This window comes from Salvelinus sp. IW2-2015, linkage group LG5, assembly GCF_002910315.2.
Source record: "Salvelinus sp. IW2-2015 linkage group LG5, ASM291031v2, whole genome shotgun sequence".
NCBI classification, from domain to species: Eukaryota; Metazoa; Chordata; class Actinopteri; order Salmoniformes; family Salmonidae; genus Salvelinus; species Salvelinus sp. IW2-2015.
The window spans coordinates 30,937,220-30,955,919 of NC_036844.1; the positions used below are offsets into that span (position 1 = coordinate 30,937,220).

At 40.4% G+C, this 18,700-nt stretch overlaps 1 protein-coding gene across 1 annotated transcript in view; it reads left to right on the forward strand.

The window, feature by feature from the left end:
• Nucleotides 1–18,700, forward strand: part of zbtb20 (zinc finger and BTB domain containing 20) — a 53,671-nt gene that overhangs the window by 21,081 nt on the left and 13,890 nt on the right. Inside the window, exons 3-4 of the mRNA XM_023988125.3 lie at nucleotides 1,969–2,154; nucleotides 5,254–6,783. Of these exons, the coding sequence (XP_023843893.1) occupies nucleotides 5,274–6,783 (1,510 nt within the window). The 5' untranslated portion in view covers nucleotides 1,969–2,154; nucleotides 5,254–5,273. The remainder of the gene's footprint in view (nucleotides 1–1,968; nucleotides 2,155–5,253; nucleotides 6,784–18,700) is intronic.

An 18,700-nucleotide genomic window follows, 5' to 3' on the forward strand; every position in this document is an offset into this window, starting at 1 on the left:
ATAAATCTGATGAATAGATAAATGACATAAAGCATTTATGGAGACAATTCAGTATTCATTACCGTCACATGCTATGTCTTGTTTGTCTGTTGCAGTCATTACCTTTTGATTAGTCGCTCTTAAAGTTAATACAAGTTGTTTTACTTGATGCCAGTACATTTTCCCAGAGTCAAATATTTTAAAGGTTCCTTGGAATGATTAAAATGGTTGTTGGTTACCCTCTCTACTAATATTTACAGTTTAATCAAGCTTAGTGCTTTAACCAAGGAAAAGTCGCTTCAGCAACAGCTAATGGGGATCCGAATAAAATACCAAATACATGATATTCCTACAGTATAGTGTATGATCATATTCATGAAGATCATTCAGTAAATAGATTGCAATAGATGAAAGACACATGGCAAGAAAAGGGAAGACAAAAAAAATAGGAAGACATTTGTTTGTATTGTACTATAGGCACTGTCCACCATCAAAAAGAGGAAACCACAATGCTACGGTTCAAAGCAAATATGGGTATTTATCCTTTAGGAAATGTCATGATATAATCAGATTTATTTGAATTTGATATATGGAAATTTCCTCAATTTTGTGAACAGTTGTGAGGACCTACAGTACAAACCTGGGGATGCTCACATCGTCTACAGTTGGCCTTTTACAGTTTATAGCCATGCACACATATGTATGGCTTAGAGTCTCTGTAAACCTGAGAATCACACCCTGGGTGTAGTTATATGCCTTTTTGTGTTTCTTCAAGAATGTTTGGACACACCTACCTCATTCCAGGGTTTTTCTTTATTTTTACTATTTTCTACATTGTAGAATAATAGTGAAGACATCAAAACTATGAAATAACACATATGGAATCATGTAGTAACCAAAAATGTGTTAAACAAATCAAAATATGTTTTATAATACATTTGACTACAGACCCGGGTTCGATCCCAGGCTGTGTTGCAGCCGGCCACGACCGGAAGACCCATGAGGTGGCACATAATGGCCCAGCGTTGTCCGGGTTAGGGGAGGGTTTGGCCTGCCAGGATGTCCTTGTCCCATCACACTCTAGCGACTCCTTGTGGCGGGCCAGGCGCATGCATGCTGACTTCGGTCGCCAGGTGTACGGTGTTTCCTCCGACACATTGATGCGACTGGCTTCCGGGTTAAGCGAGCAGTGTGTCAAGAAGCAGTGCGGCTTGGCGGGGTCGTGTTTCGGAGGACGCATGGCTCTCGACCTTCGCCTCTCATGAGTCCGTACGGGAGTTGCAGTGATGGGACAAGACTGTAACTACCAATTGGATATTGCGAAATTGGGGAGAAAAAGGAGTAAAAATAAATAAATAAATAAACATACATTTGAAATCACATTCAGTACTGCCTTGGCACACACATATATACACACACACACACTGTTGGAGTCCTTTGTATTGGAGAACAATCCTTTCGCCATTGTTGCAACCTTTTATTCAAATAAATCAAGCTCCTGAGTCCTCTAGGCCCTCTCAAGGCATGTTGTAGAATTTCCTGGTCTCTCTCAATGCTTTTCTGATAAATCTATGAGATCTTGAACATATGTATATAGCCTTTGACCTTTGTACTTTTATTCAGAACGGGAAAATATGATACAGTATGAGGAGTATAATATCTTTGTGGGTAAATCAGACTGGAATGTGGAAGGATCTCCTTTGCAGGGTGTGGTTCACTGACCAGTAGTTTAGATAACGACTGAAAAGAGATTTGGCCCTGTGACCATATGATTTCTAACCTTGACATATAATTGGCGGTCAAATGTCCACTAGAGTAAACTGCCTTAAATTGGTCTAGAAGGTCCACTCACTCTTTACCTTGGAGTTAAATTATAACACATCCAGATTGCATTGCTCACTTCATTATCTATGTATGAAGGTTAGACACCTACACATTTCTTTCTCAGAATGAACATGTTGATTTATGAATTCTCTCTTTTTCCCCCAGGGTGGTATTAAAGAGACCACTGTGGCCCTGTGGCAGAGCGACCTATGATAGTGGCAGCAGAGAGGACTGAAGGGACAGCCTAGGACTGGTCTTTCCATAGCCACCTTCACCAGCAACCTGTAGCAGTGTGCCCTGTGCCTCATCACCAGCCTCACACACATCTTCCCAACAAAGAGTCATCTGACTGTGAGTATATTTCTGTGGTTGGTCAGTTGGTCGGTCAGTTGGTCAGTCTGTCGGTAGTTAGGCTACTTTGGCCCCGGTATCTCTAGCTACATGGGTGTGTTTGTCATTTATTAACAGACATTCAATATGGTTTTATAAATATATACCGAAGCTGTCCTGCTGTCACGGCATGTTGCAGTCATCCCATTTTTCTCTTTCTGATTGTATTAAGCCTAATGGCTGTGATTAGAGGATGTTTGTTTTAATTTTTTTTCTTTCAGTTTTTATATATTATAATGCTTTCGATCAATTGGGTTCCCAAGAGTAAATAAAACTAAATGGTGCTCATTAGTTCTTCCCTTGGTTTTGATAGCAAGCCTTATATAAAACATTAAAGTAAATAGACATACTGTAGATTCAAGGCTTTTATTTTCTCTGGCAGATGGTCAAAGGTAATCACTTGACCTAAAAGCAAGGCATGGGCATGAATATACATTATACATTATCTAGGAAGATCGTGATGATTGTGTTTAACATTAAAGGGAAGATTGCAGAATTAGGTTGCTGTTAAACATTCGGATTGATTTCATCCTTCCAACTAAAAGTCCCAGTACGACATATCACTTTACATTTTGTATTTTGAGAGAAATGTATATTTTATCCGAATTTGACCGAGGTCATGTCGGAAAAGCGTTCGGCAAAGTGACTTTAAGAGAAGGACACAAGTGAATACATAGCAGGAGTGAAGCCACTGTCCACATACGACGGTAAGGACCCCCATCGTACCAAGTCCAGCATTTCTCATACTGTTACACAAAATCAAGATAAACCTTTACCATCATAGTAGACATTGAAAGTCTATAACCAAACTGGCTAAAACTGTTGGCCAATGGTAGCTATAGCTAGCCACATGCTAACCTGAGTGCTAACGTTACTAGCAGCAGTAACAGTAAATCCAGGTATAATGGCTAACACAAACATTGGCTACCATGATATCCTGCAAGTTATATCGGCCAAGAAAGATCAGGCAGTTCAGCTAAAATAAAGACCTACCTTGAAATAAATAATGACGTTAATCCGATTGGTATTTGACCATTCATTTCTGCAAAACGTACAGTGTTGATGGGGTTGTTGTAGCTTGCTTGCTAGCTAGCTAGCTAGTTAGCTTATTCCATCCCCAAACACCATGTTAGATCTGAGTGGGCCAGTTAGTTTTGCAAGACCCGGTGCACTTAGATAGCTGGCTATCTTAATTTTTTATAATCTACTAACAAGATAACATGACAAAACTCTTTGGGCACTTTAGTACCTACTTACCCGATTAGCCTCCATCACCAAAGCCACCAGCTGGCTGTTCCTTTCTTGACGTCAAAGCTGCACTGTATTGTTGGTATAGGAGTTTTTGATGAATGTAATTCAAATTGCGAAAATGTTTTATACACTTTTGCATAAAGACCGTTTATATGGAATATAATCAATCTACGTTGTTAGATTTGTGGAATATATTGTATATCATGCCACCTTTCCTTTACGATTGCATAGGAGAGAAGTCTGATTTAATTATAGTTTTACTGCTATTGCATATGATAATTACAAGGGTGATAGTAGTGAAAGGAGGTCAGGTGCTATAAGAATAAACGTGTGTGTGTGTGTGTGTGTGTGTGTGTGTGTGTGTGTGTGTGTGTGTGTGTGTGTGTGTGTGTGTGTGTGTGTGTGTGTGTGTGTGTGTGTGTGTGTGTGTGTGTGTGTGTGTGTGTGTGTGTGTGTGTGTGTGTGTACAGTATGAACCCAGAGGGTAAAGGGGGAGGTACTGTATAATAGCCGTGGTTTCAAGAACCCCTGTGCTCTGGGTGTGGGTTATGTGGATGAATGAAATTATGTAAAACATATACGATTGTATGAACAGGTGTTCAGTCTTACAGAAAAGCCATTCATGTTTTTTTAAGGACAGTATAATGTAGAGGCTGTTTGCTGGAGGGCTAATGATAAATAATATTTAGTGATTTGATACTTGTTCTGCTATCAAAGTGGTTAATAAAATATGTTATTATGGTGAAATGGTAGAAAACCAATTGAATTAATCTAGATTCCATGTGTGGAATGACAAAGCTATTGGATGCCATTGTCTTTCATTGTCATATCCAGTCTTTTTCAACTGATCTTCAAATGTTAGCTAGAAAAGTCAAGCATTATTCAACAAGTCAACAAGTTGTATATTGTCTTTGTAGCATTTTGTTAATACTACATTTAGATGTCTAAGAGGAGATTTAACATTGCATGAATTGAGAGCAATACTGTTACGCTTGGAATAAAATGGAGCTATCTTTGAAGATTTGTTTATTTGCTTAGCCAATTTGTAGATAGGAGTTTCAGGTACAGTTTGTGTTCAGGGCAGCCACAAATCCATTCATGAGGGGGGCCTAAACATTGTCAGACCACATTTTAGCAAATGACTCTGGCGCAAATACCAGCTTAATTTGTGTAATGTCCCAAAATTGGGAGAGCAGAGGTAAGATAGTTAGGGAGCACCATCACTGGGAGAGCAGAGGGTAAGATAGTTAGGGAGCACCATCACTGAGCACGCAGGTGGACGGCTGATAAACTAAGCCTATTAGTTTAAACCCAGAGCACCACCTACTGGGGGTTTAGAGTCTCAGAGAAAATCTACCACCAGACTTGTAAGATGGGAACAAAACTAATGAGATGGGGATCCATCTTGATTGTCTCTTTCGCTCTATCGCGCTACAGATCCTTTGTTGTGCAGTTTTGTGCAGACATTCATCCAACTACTAACCAGCTAGCTAGTTTACCTTGACTAATTTGATTGTTTCAATATCAAATGCCAACATCTTATGAAAATAAGATGACCACTGAAATGTGAGGAAAGCACATGGGGTGGATGGAGAAGGTCATTTGTTGAAATTGATTAAACTTGGCATTTCTGTGCTAAATATCCTGATTATGTCCCTGCAGTGCAGCTATGTTTCATCTTAAAATGTATTTGATAATCATTATCATTTTTTTTGTATTAGATAGTGCTCATCATGTGGCCCACATTTTGACTTTCTAAAGGTTTATTAATTATTTAAAACATTAAGCCTTTTTTTCTTCTGTGTCCAGGTGACATCTGTTGCAAGGGGATGACCGAGCGCATTCATAACATCAATCTCCACAACTTCAGCAATTCTGTACTTGAGACCCTCAATGAGCAGCGCAACCGCGGGCACTTCTGTGACGTGACTGTTCGGATCCATGGAAGCATGCTGCGAGCCCACCGCTGCGTGCTGGCCGCTGGGAGCCCCTTCTTTCAGGACAAGCTTCTCCTGGGCTACAGTGACATTGAGATCCCCTCGGTGGTCTCGGTGCAGTCCATCCAGAAGCTGATAGACTTCATGTACAGCGGGGTCCTGCGGGTGTCCCAATCGGAGGCTCTCCAGATCCTCACTGCTGCCAGCATCCTGCAGATCAAGACGGTCATCGATGAGTGCACCCGCATCGTGTCCCAGAATGTGGGCCTGGCCGGTCCAGGGGGGTTCCCTGTCAACCCAGGGGACTCTGGGCAGGAGACGCCCCGGGGCACACCTGAGTCAGGCACCTCTGGGCCCAGCAGCGATGCAGAGTCAGGGTACATGCAGGCCACGTCCCAGCAGAGCCTTGAGCGTGCGTACACATCGCTGTACTCCTACTCGGGCCTCTCACTGCAGAATGGAACCCGTGAGCGCTCCCACTACGTAACCAGTATGACAACAAGCTACGACCCAGCCCTTAGCATGCAGAAGGACCAGCACGACCAGGACCCGCCGTGGATCACTCGCATCCATGAAAGGTCACAGCAGATGGAACGCTTCCTATCCACCCCTGAGACCACCCACTGCCGCAAGCAGCCCCGACCGGTACGCATACAGACAGGAGGCATTCACATAAAGCAGGAAGCAGAGGATGAGTACAGCTGCTATGGTATGGATGAGTGCACAGAGGACACTGACCACGTTGAGAGTGTGGAGACTGAACCGAAGGGTGAAAGCTTTGACTCAGGGGTAAGCTCCTCCATTGGTACTGAGCCAGACTCCGTGGACCAGCACCAGTACCCCGTGGGCTTTGGGAGGGAAGGAGGTGGAGAGGGGACCCCAGTGCAGATTGAGGTCGATGACTCCTCCCCAGAGCAGATTCATGAGACGGAGGAAGGGGGCACATCCCACAGCACTAGCGACAGTAACATGTTGCAGCCCCTGCCCAACCCAATCATGGCCCAGTCTCTGCCAAGTGCCCTACTCTATATGCGTCAGGCCGAATCTCACACCAGCAACCTGAGGATGCCACTCACCATGACCAGCAACACCCAGGTAATGGGCATGGCTGGCAACTCCTACCTGCCCACTCTGTTTCCCACACAGTCGGCCAGCAACAACAAACCCTTCCTCTTCAGCCTGCCACAGTCCATGGGAGGCCAACAGCCCCAGTTTGTGGCCGTGCCGCCCCCTAGTATGCCCCCATTCCCTCAGCAATTGACGGTACAGCAACAGGCAGCGCGGGAACAGCAACAGGCGGCCCAGATGGGACAGGGGGAGAAGAAGCCCTATGAGTGCACTCTCTGCACTAAAACCTTTACTGCTAAACAGAACTACGTCAAACACATGTTTGTGCACACTGGTGAGTTTCAAATAATTTCCCTATACATTTGCAAACATAAAAGACACAAACACAATGAATAATTATTTTAGTTTAGATGTAGCAATGGATTGTTTTTAAACTAGGCTGAGACCAAGGTCTCTTTCACAGATGAGCCCTCTATACACATCAATACACATTAAACACATCGCTATACGCATCAATAACACATCAATATACACTATACACATCATTATATACATCACTATAAACTATACACATCAATATACACTATACACATCAATATATACATCACTATACACTATACACATCAATATACACTATACATATCAATATACACATCAATATACACTATACATATCAATATACACATCAATATACACTATACACGATACACATATATATATTTTTTTTACCTTTATTTATACAGGTTTTTTCTCATTGAGATAAAATCTCTTTTCCAAGAGAGACCTGGTCCAATAGCAGCAGGGGGAACACAACATTAAACAAAACTATAAACACACATACAGTACAACAATTACATATTACATTAAAAACACAAACATCTTGACTAAAAACAGCTGGCCTAAAAACAATTACACTCTTCTTTGATATATACATCGATCAAGTGTTTAAACTCCACCAACGAAACTAGATCATGACATTTTAAAATGTTCAGGAGAGAATTCCAGGACCACGGTGCTAAGTAACTAAAACTATTTCTACCATGACCTGTTCTAATTTTTGGTACTGTTAGAAGCAAATCAGAATGGGACCGTAATTGATATTTATTTACTGACCTGACTAAAAAAGAACAGAGATAAAATGGCATTTTACCCAATATGGCCTTATAAATCAGTGTATACCAGTGTTTAAGCCTACYCAAGGTCAATGACGACCAGCCAACAGCGCTGTAGAGATCACAATGATGTGTTAGACATTTCTGATTTGTAATGAACCTGAGGGCTGCATGATACACTGAATCAAGTGCTCTCAGGGTAGTGGCTGAGGGCTGCATGATACACTGAATCAAGTGCTCTCAGGGTAGTGGCTGAGGCCTGCATATATATAACATCACTAAAATCTAAAACCGACAGTAATGTACATCGTACCAGCTCCTTCCTGGCCTCAAAAGAAAAACAAGCCTTATGCCGGTAATAAAATCCTATTTTCAGCTTGAGCTTCCTTATCAAGTTCTCTACATGCACAGTGAAGCTCAGCTTATCATCCCCACACACCCAAATATTTGTACACTTTAACTTGCTCTATAGTATGTCCAGCCAATGTAGCAATGACATGATTTGTAACATGCCTGGCATTTGAAAATACCATGCATTTTGTTTTACCTGAATTTAGAATCAGCTTTAAATCATACAGATTCTGTTGTATGATGTTAAATGCTCTTTGGGCATTTTCAAAAGCTAAAGATAAACTACCACTTGAATAAAGAACAGTATCATCTGCATAAAAATGAACATCCACTGTTTCAATAAGATCCCCAATGTTGTTGATATATAAAATGAACAACAGTAGGCCCAAAATAGAACCTTGCGGAACACCTGAGCACACCTCTATGGACTCAGATTTACAACCATCCACCATTACACATTGTGTACGATTTGATAGGTAATTTATATACCAATCTAGAGCATGACCAGTAATTCCACAACATTTTAACCTTTGCACTAACACAGCATGGTCCACGGTGTCAAAAGCCTTCGACAAATCAATAAAAACAGACACACAATGTAACTCCTTATCAAGAGCACAGTGGATGTCATTTAAAACCTTCAATGTTGCTGAAACAGTGCTGTGGCCAGACCTAAAACCTGATTGCATTCCATTTAAGATGTTGTTTTCTTGGAAGTAGGTCTTTAGCTGCCTACTAACTAAGGACTCCAGTACCTTTGACAGTACAGTACAGTATATTATACACTATACACATCAATATACACATCAATATACACTATACACATAAATATGCACATCAATATAAACTATACACATCGATATACACATCAATATACACTATACACATCAATATACACTATACAAATCAATGTACACATCAATATACATTATACACATCAATATGCACTATACACATCAATATACACATCACAATACACTATACACATCAATATATACATTAATATACACTATACAGATCAATATTTAAACCAATATACACTACACACGACACTATACACATCAATACACATATCAATATAGACTATACACATCAATATAGTCAATCAATAAATATCAATATTCACATCAATGTACACTATAGACATCAATACACACTATACACATCACTATGCACATCAATGTACACTATACACATCAATATACAAACCAATATACACTATACACCTCACTAAACACTATACACATCACTATACACAGATATATATACACTATACATATCACTCTGCACAGCAATATAAACTAAACACATCAAAATGAACATCAACATGCACTATACACAACAATATATACATTAATATACACTATACACATCAATATACAAACCAATATACACAATACACTACACTATACAAATCAATAAACACATCAGTATACACATCCCTATACACTAAACACATCAATATATTAAATAATATACACATCAATATACACATCGATATACTATATACAGCCCTATACACATCAATATACATATCAATATGCACTATGCACATCAATATACACTATACACATCAATATACACATGTATATACACTATACACATCACTATACACATCAATATACACTATACACATCAATATTCACATCAATATATACTATACAATATACACATCACTATCCACTATACACATCAATATACACATCAATATACACTATACACATCAATATTCACATCAATTTATACTATACACATCAATATATACATCACTATACACATCAATATATACATTAATATACACTATACACATCAATATACACTATACACATCACTATACACCAATATTCACATCAATATACACTATACACTATACACATCATTGAACACTACACATCAATATACACATCAACATACACATCAATATACACTATACACATCAATGTACACATGAATATACACTATACACATCAATATACACATCACTATGCACATCAATATATAAACCAATATAAACTACACTATACACATCAATTCACACATCAATATAAACATCACTATACACTAAACACATTAATATATACATGAATATACACTATACACATCAATAACAAACCATTATACACTATAAACATCAATATACACGTCAATATACACAGAAATCTACACTATACAAATCAATATACACTATACACATTAATATACACTATACACATCCCTATACACATCAATATACACTAAAAACATCATTATACACATTGGCATATGCTGGGGCGGCAGGTAGCCTAGTGGTTAGAGCATTGGGCCAGTAACCTTTCGGTTACTGGATCAAATCCCTGAGCTGACAAGGTAAAAATCTGTTGTTCTGCCCCTGAGCAAGGCAGTTAACCTGTTCCCTGGGGGCAGTGGATGTTGATTAAGGCAGCCCCCTGCGTCTCTCTGATTCGGAGAGTTTAATGCAGAAGACACATTTCAGTTGAAGGCATTCAGATGTACAAGTGACTAGGTATCCCCCTTTCCCTTATACACATCAATATACACAACACTACACTATAAACATCAATATACACTATACACATCAATAGACACTATACACATCAATATATCCTCCACTAATATTGGCAGCCTTGGTAAATAGGAGCAAAACAGGCTGTGAAAAAATTGTCTTTATTGTTTATCCTCTTGGTCTTTCATTCAAAATATTCCCAAAAATCTAACCTTTAATTAAAGTAAAATAATTGAAATAGATCAATTATTATCATGAAACAAATGTTTTTCTCAAATATATGTGTGCCACAATTATTGGCACCCCTTCATTCAATACTTTGTGCAACCTCCCTTTGCCAAGATAACTGCTCTGAGTCTTCTCCTATAATGCGTAATGAGGTTGTAGAACACATGGCAAGGGATTTGAGACAATTCCTCAATACAAAAACTCTCCAGATCCTTCAGATTCCGAGGTCCACGCTTGTGGACTCTCCTCTAGCTCATCCCACAGGTTTTCTATGGGGTTTATGTCAGGGGACTGGGATGGCCATGGGAAAACCTTGATTCTGTGGTCAGTGAAACATTTTAGTGTTGATTTTTGAGGTGTGCTTTGGATCATTGTCCTGCTGGAAGATCCAACCACGGCCCAGTTTAAGCTTCCTAGCAGAGGCAGTCAGGTTTTGATTTAATATCTACTGGTACTTGATGGAGTCCATGATACCATGTCTCCTAGCAAGTTGTCCAGAGCCTTTGGAAGAAAAACAGCCCCACAAAATCAAAGATCCACCACCATACTTCACAGTGGGGAGGAGGTACTTTTCTGCATGGCTATCTTTCTTTCTACGCTAAACCCACCTCTGGTGTTTGTTTCCAAAACGCTCAATTTTGGTCTCATCTGACCTTTTTTTTTTTTTTTTTTTTTTTTTTTTTATCTTTAACCTTTATACCAGGTAGGCAAATTGAGACACGTTCTCATTTACAATTGCGACCTGGCCAAGATAAAGCAAAGCAGTTCGACACATACAACAACACATAGTTACACATGGAGTAAAACAAACATATAGTCAATGATACAGTGAAAAAAAATAAGTCTATATACAATGTGAGCAAGGAGGTGAGATAAGGAGGTAAAGCAAACAAATATATGTATAATAAATAAAATATAAAAAGGCCATGGTGGCGAAGTAATACAACACAGCAAGTAAAAAAAAAACTAAAAACACTGGAATGGTTGTTTGCAGTGGAAGAAAGCGCAAAGTAGAGACAGAAATAATGGGGTGCAAAGGAGCAAAATAAATAAATAAATAAATACATAGGTAAAGAGTATTGTTTGGGCTAAATTATAGATGGGCTATGTACAGGTGCAAAATCTATGAGCTGCTCTGACAGCTGGTGCTTAAAGCTAGTGAGGGAGATAAGTGTTTCCAGTTTCAGAGATTTTTGTAGTTCGTTCCAGTCATTGGCAGCAGAGAACTGGAAGGAGAGGCGCCAAAGGAGAATTGGTTTTGGGGGTGACCAGAGAGATAAACCTGCTGGAGGCGTGCTACAGGTAGGTGTTGCTATGGTGACCAGCGAGCTGAGAAGAGGGGACTTACCTAGCAGGGTCTTGTAGATGACCTGGAACCATGGGTTGGCGACGAGTATGAAGCGAGGGCCAGCCAACGAGAGTGTACAGGTCGCAGTGGTGGGTAGTATATGGGGCTTTGGTGACAAAACGGATGGCACTGTATAGACTGCATCCAATTTATTGAGTAGGGTTTTGGAGGCTATTTTGTAAATGACATCACCGAAGTCGAGGATTGGTAGATGGTCAGTTTTACAAGGGTATGTTTGGCAGCATGAGTGAAATGCTTTGTTGCGGAATAGGAAGCCAATTCTAGATTTAACTTTGGATTGGAGATGTTTGATGTGAGTCTGGAAGGAGAGTTTACAGTCTAACAGACACCGGTATTTTGTGTAGTTCCACATATTCTAAGTCAGAGCCGTCCAGAGTAGTGATGTTGGACAGGCGGGCAGGTGCAGGCACGATCGGTTGAAGAGCATGCATTTAGTTTTACTTGTATTTAAGAGCAATTGGAGGCCACGGAAGGAGAGTTGTATGGCATTGAAGCTCGCCGGAGGGTTGTTAACACAGTGTCAAAAGAAGGGCCAGAAGTATACAGAATAGTGTCGTCTGCGTAGAGGTGGATCGAGAATCACCAGCAGCAAGAACGACATCATTGATGTATAACAGAGAAGAGAGTCGGTCCAAGAATTGACACCTGGGCACCCCATGTAGACTGCCAGAGGCCGGACAACAGACCCTCCGATTTGACACACTGAACTCGATCAGAAGATAGTGTTGGTGAACCAGGCGAGGCAATCATTAGAGAAACCAAGGCTGTCGAGTCTGCCGATGAGGATGTGGTGATTGACAGAGTCAAAAGCCTTGGCCAGTCAATGAATACGCTGCACAGTATTGTTTCTATCTGAGCGTGGCTGAGGTGCACCCATGACCAGCTCTGAAACCAGATTGCATAGCGGAGAAGGTATGGTGGGATTGAATGGTCGGTAATCTGTTTGTTGACTGGCTTTCGAAGACCTTAGAAAGGCAGGGTAGGATAGATATAGGTCTGTAGGCTGTTAGGTCAAGAGTGTCCCCCCTTTGAAGAGGGGATAACCCAGCTGCTTCCAATCTTTGGGATCAGACGACACGAAAGAGAGGTTGAAAAGGCTAGTAATAGGGGTGGCAACAATTTCAGCAGATAGTTTTAGAAAGAAAGGTCCAGATTATCTAGCCGGCTGATTTGTAAGGGTCCAGATTTGCAGCTCTTTTAAAACATCAGCTGACTGTATTTGGGAGAAAGAGAAATGGGGAAGGCTTGGGTGAGTACAGAGGGGAGGGCAGTGCTGCTGTTGTCCGCCGGGTAGGGTGCCAGGTGGAAACGATGGCCAGCCGTAGAAAAATGCTTATTGAAATTCTCAATTATAGTGGATTTGTCGGTTGACAGTGTTTCCTATCTTCAGAGCAGTTGGAAGCTGGAGGAGGTGTTCTTATTCTCCATGGATTTACAGTGTCCCAGAACTTTTTGAATTTGTGTTGCAGGAAGCAATTTCTGCTTGAAAAAGCTAGCCTTGGCTTTTCTAACTGCCTGTGTATACTGGTTTCTAGCTTCCCTGAAAAGTTGCATATCACGGGGCTGTTCGATGCTAATGCAGAACGCCATAGGATGTTTTTCTGTTGGTTAAGGCAGTCAGGTCAGGAGAGAACCAAGGGCTATATCTGTTCGCGTTCTAAATTTCTTGAATGGGGCATGCTTATTCAAGATGGTGAGGAAGGCATTTTTAAAAAATGTCCAGGCATCCTCTACTGACGGGATGAGATCAATATCCCCAGGATACCTCGGCCAGGTCGATTAGAAAGGCCTGCTCGCTGAAGTGTTTCAGGGAGCGTTTGACAGTGATGAGTGGAGGTCGTTTGACCCGATGCCATTACGGATGCAGGCAATGAGGCAGTGATCGCTGAGATCTTGGTTGAAAACAGCAGAGTGTATTTGGGAGCAAGTTTGTTAGGATAGATTCTATGAGAGGACCCGTGTTTACGGAATTGGGGTGGTACTGGTAGGTTCATTGATAATTTGTGTGAGATTGAGGGCATCAAGCTTAGATTGTAGGGTGCTGGGTGTTAAGCATGTTAAAATTTAGGTCGCCTAGCAGCACGAGCTCTGAAGATAGATGGGGAAAATCAGTTCACAATAGTTTCCAGAGCACAAGCTGGGGGCAGAGGTGGGTCTATAGCAGGCGCAATGGTGAGAGACTTGTTTTTAGAGAGGTGGATTTTTAAAGTAGAAGTTTCAAATTGTTTGGGAACAGACCTGGATAGTAAAACAGAACTCTGCAGGCAATCTTTGCAATAGATTGCAACACCGCCCCCTTTGCCCTTCTATCTTGTCTGAAAATCTTGTATTGGGATGAAAATGTCAGAATTTTTGGTGGTCTTTCTAAGCAGATTCAGACACGGCAAACATCCGGGTTGGCAGAGTGTGCTAAAGCAGTGAACAAAACAAACTTAGGGAGGAGGCTTCTAATGTTAACATGCATGAAGCCAAGGCTATTACGGTTACAGAAGTCATCAAAAGAGAGCGCCTGGGGAATAGGAGTGGAGCTAGGTACTGCAGGGCCTGGATTCACCTCTACATCACCAGAGGAACAGAGGAGGAGTAGGATAAGGGTACGGCTAAAAGCTATGAGAATTGGTCGTCTAGAACTTCTAGAGCAGAGAGTAAAAGGAAGTTTCTGGGGGCCATAAAATAGCTTAAAGGAATAATGTACAGACAAAGGTATGGTAGGATGTGAATACAGTGGAGGTAAACCTAGGTATTGAGTGATGATGAGAGAGATATTGTCTCTAGAAACATCATTGAAACCAGGTGATGTCATCGCATATGTGGGTGGTGGAACTGTGAGGTTGGATATGGTATAGTGAGCAGGGCTAGAGGCTCTACAGTGAAATAAGCCAATAAACACTAACCAGAACAGCAATGGACAAGGCATATTTACATTAAGGAGAGGCATGCTTAATCGAGTGATCAATAAGGGTCCAGTGAGTAGAGGTTGGTTGGGGTCACGGCGATCCAGACAGCTGGCCGGGTGGATGGCTATCGGTAGCAAGATAGCATAGTATGGAAGTCTATTTGTAGATACCTCGTGCGTTTCCGTCGGTAGGTTAGTGGGGTTCCGTGTGGTAGAGGGGATCAATCCAAATTGGCAAAATAGATATAGTGACCCAAGAAAAAAATAAAAAATAAAAATAATAATAATAATTGTCCGATATACTTATTCAGATAGCAGCCGATAAGACAGCTAACGGTTAGCGGGCCCCAGATGAGCGTTCAGGTAACGTCGGGACGGAGGTGCCAGTTGGATAACTCCCTCGGGCAGATAACGTCGGCAGTCAGTCGTGAAGGCCCGGTGGYGCTCCGTATCTGCAGCAACAACAAAACAAAAAAAACGGGTCCGGATAGGTGACTGTAGCCCAGGAATGGCTGATGGAACTCCTCAGCTGGCTAGCTCCGGAATGATTTGAGTTTGCTCCGGGATCGACGTAAGCCAATAGTCACACGGTTTGCAGCTAGCTAGCTGAGCCTGCGGCTGAAATCCGGGGAAACTGAGAGAAAAAAAAAAATAAAGTCCCGGAATGCTCCGGTCCGAGTCGCGTTGCACAAAAGTGCCGGTAGATTATCGAGCTAAAGGAATAGCTGATGACCACAAAACGTGGGCAGCTGAAACACCAACGCTAGCCAGCAGACCGGCTAATTTCTGGGCAGCTACAGATTAGCTTCTGGCTAGCTATCGGATAGCTTCTGGTTAGCTTTCTGGCTAGCTTCTGAATTAGCCCCTGGCTAGCTTCCACGGTGGATTTTCAGATTTGAGGTAAATAATACTTTTTTGTAATTGGTGAAGCGGGTTGCAGGAGAGCTTTTGTAGTTGAGTTCTTGGATAATAAAATATATAAAAGATATGCGAAGAAAGGTGTAAATATATATATATACAGGACACGACAATACGAAACAGAAATGACGTCTGAACTGCTAAGCCATCTTGGAACCATAGAACCCGGTCCCATTGAAAGTTACAGTAACGTTTGGCAAACTGTAGGCGCCTGAGTTTGTTGTTTGATGACAGCAAAGGCTTTTTTATGGCAACCCTCCTAAACAACTTGTGGTTATGTATATGGCGTCTGATTGTAGTTTTGGAGACTTTCTGACCCCAAGACCCAACTAACGTCTGCAATTCTCCAACTGTGATCCTTGGAGATTTTTGGGCCACTCAAACAACCCTCCTCACTGTGCAAGAGGTCAATATAGACACACATCCTATATACAATATACACATCAATATACACTATACACATCATTATACACATCAGTATAAACTATACACATCAATATACACTATTCACATTACTATACACATCAATATACAAACTAATATACACTATACACATCAATACACACATCGATATACACGTCACTGTACACATCACTATACACATCAATATACACTATTCACATCAATATACAGATCAATATACAGTACCAGTCAAAAGTTTTGATACATCTACTCATTCATGGGTTTTTCTTTATTTGACTATTATCTACATTGTAGAATAATAGTGAAGACATCAAAACTATGAAATAACACATATGGAATCATGTAGTAACCAAAAAAGTGTTAAACAAATTCTACAAAGTAGCTACCATTTGCCTTGGTGACAGCTTTGCACACTCTTGGCATTCTCTCAACCAGCTTCACCTGGAATGCTTTTCAAACAGTCTTGAAGGAGTTCCTTCACTCGGCGATCCAACTCATCCCAAACCATCTCAATTGGGTTGAGGTCGGGTGATTGTGGCGGCCAGGTCATCTGATGCAGCACTCCATTCCACAAATTAACTTTTAACAAAGTACACCTGTTAATTGAAATTAATTCCAGATGACTACCTCATGAAGCTGCTTGAATGAATGCCAAGAGTGTGCAAAGCTGTCATCAAGGCAAAGGGTGGCTACTTTGAAGAATCTCAAATATAAATGATTTGTTTAACACTTTTTTGGTTACTACATGATTCCATATGTGTTATTTCATAGTTTTGATGTCTAAACTATTATTCTACAGTGTAGAAAATAGTAAAAATAAAGAAAAATCCTTGAATGAGTAGGTGTGACCAAACGCTTGACTGGTACTGTACATAAGGGATTATCAACGAGGGGCTATGCGTTCTATGGAAAATAATGAAGGAGGTGGAATGTGTGTTCCAAGACACGGAGTGGAACTGACCATCCATGGAGTTGCATTATTTCCCATAGAACACATAGCCCCTCGTTGATTATCCCTTATGTACAGTACCAGTCAAAAGTTTGGTCACACCTACTCATTCAAAACTATGAAATAACACATATGGAATCATGTAGTAACCAAAAGTCCTGAGTTGATTTTCCCTTTCATACCATGGCTATAATTTCAGACATTTGCCACTAGAAATGAGGTTCATTTGCCAGTAGACATGTGTTCAACATCCACTGAAGTAGCTAGCAAGTTTACTAGCTGTGGTAACCAAACAAACATACTTGCTAGCTTGCTATTATGAAAACCAGTGGTGTAAAGTAATTAAGTACTACTTAAGTAATTTTTGGGGGTATCTGTACTTTACTATTTATATTTTTGACAATTTTTACTTTACTACATTCAAAAAGAAAATGATGTACTGTTTACTCCACACATTTTCCCTGACACCCAAAAGTACTCGTTACATTTTTGAATGCTTAGCAGGACAGGAAATTGTCTAATTCACACACTTATCAAGAGAACATCCCTGGTCATCCCTACTGTGTCTGATCTGGCTGACTCACTAAACACACATGCTTCATTTGTAAATTATGTCTGAGTGTTGCAGCGCGTCCCTGGCCGTAAAAAAATCAAAATGGTGCCGCCTGGTTTGCTTAATATAAGGAATTTGAAACGATTTATACTTTTGATACTTAGGTATATTTTAGCAATTACATTTACTTTTGATACTTAAGTATATTTAAAACCAAATGCTTTTAGACTTTTACTCAAGTAGTATTTTACTGGGTGCCTTTCACTTTTACTTGAGTCATTTTCTGTTAAGGTATCTTTACTTTTACTCAAGTATGACAATTTATTCAAATTCAAGTATTACTTTTTCCACCATGAAAATCGAATTCAACAATACCAATACTGTTTTCAATTTGACTTTTGCTTTCAAAAGCAGCTCAAACAAAACATGTAAAAATGAACTAAGGCACCTCTGGGGTTTCTGATATATGGTCAATATACCACTACAAAAGGCTGTTCTTTGGCACGACGCATCTCGGTGTATATTGACCATATACCACACCCCCCTCAAGCCTTATTGCTTAAATATACACTATACACATCAATATACACAATACACATCACTATACACATAAATATACACTGTACACATCAATATACACTATACACATCAATATACACATCAATATACATTATATACATCAATATACACTATACACATCAATATACACTATACACATCAATATACACTATACACATCACTGTACACATCAATATACACTATACACATCAATATACCCATCAATATACACAACAATATTCACATCTGTACACGAAAAGCATCAACACAATCATAGAGAACAAACATCTTCAGTACAAAGGTCCTCAATCAGCCTTTTGAATTCCCTCCTAATAAATGTGTATTTTGTTTAGTTCCTTGATGTATATAGGCTATTTCTTGATGGATGGAT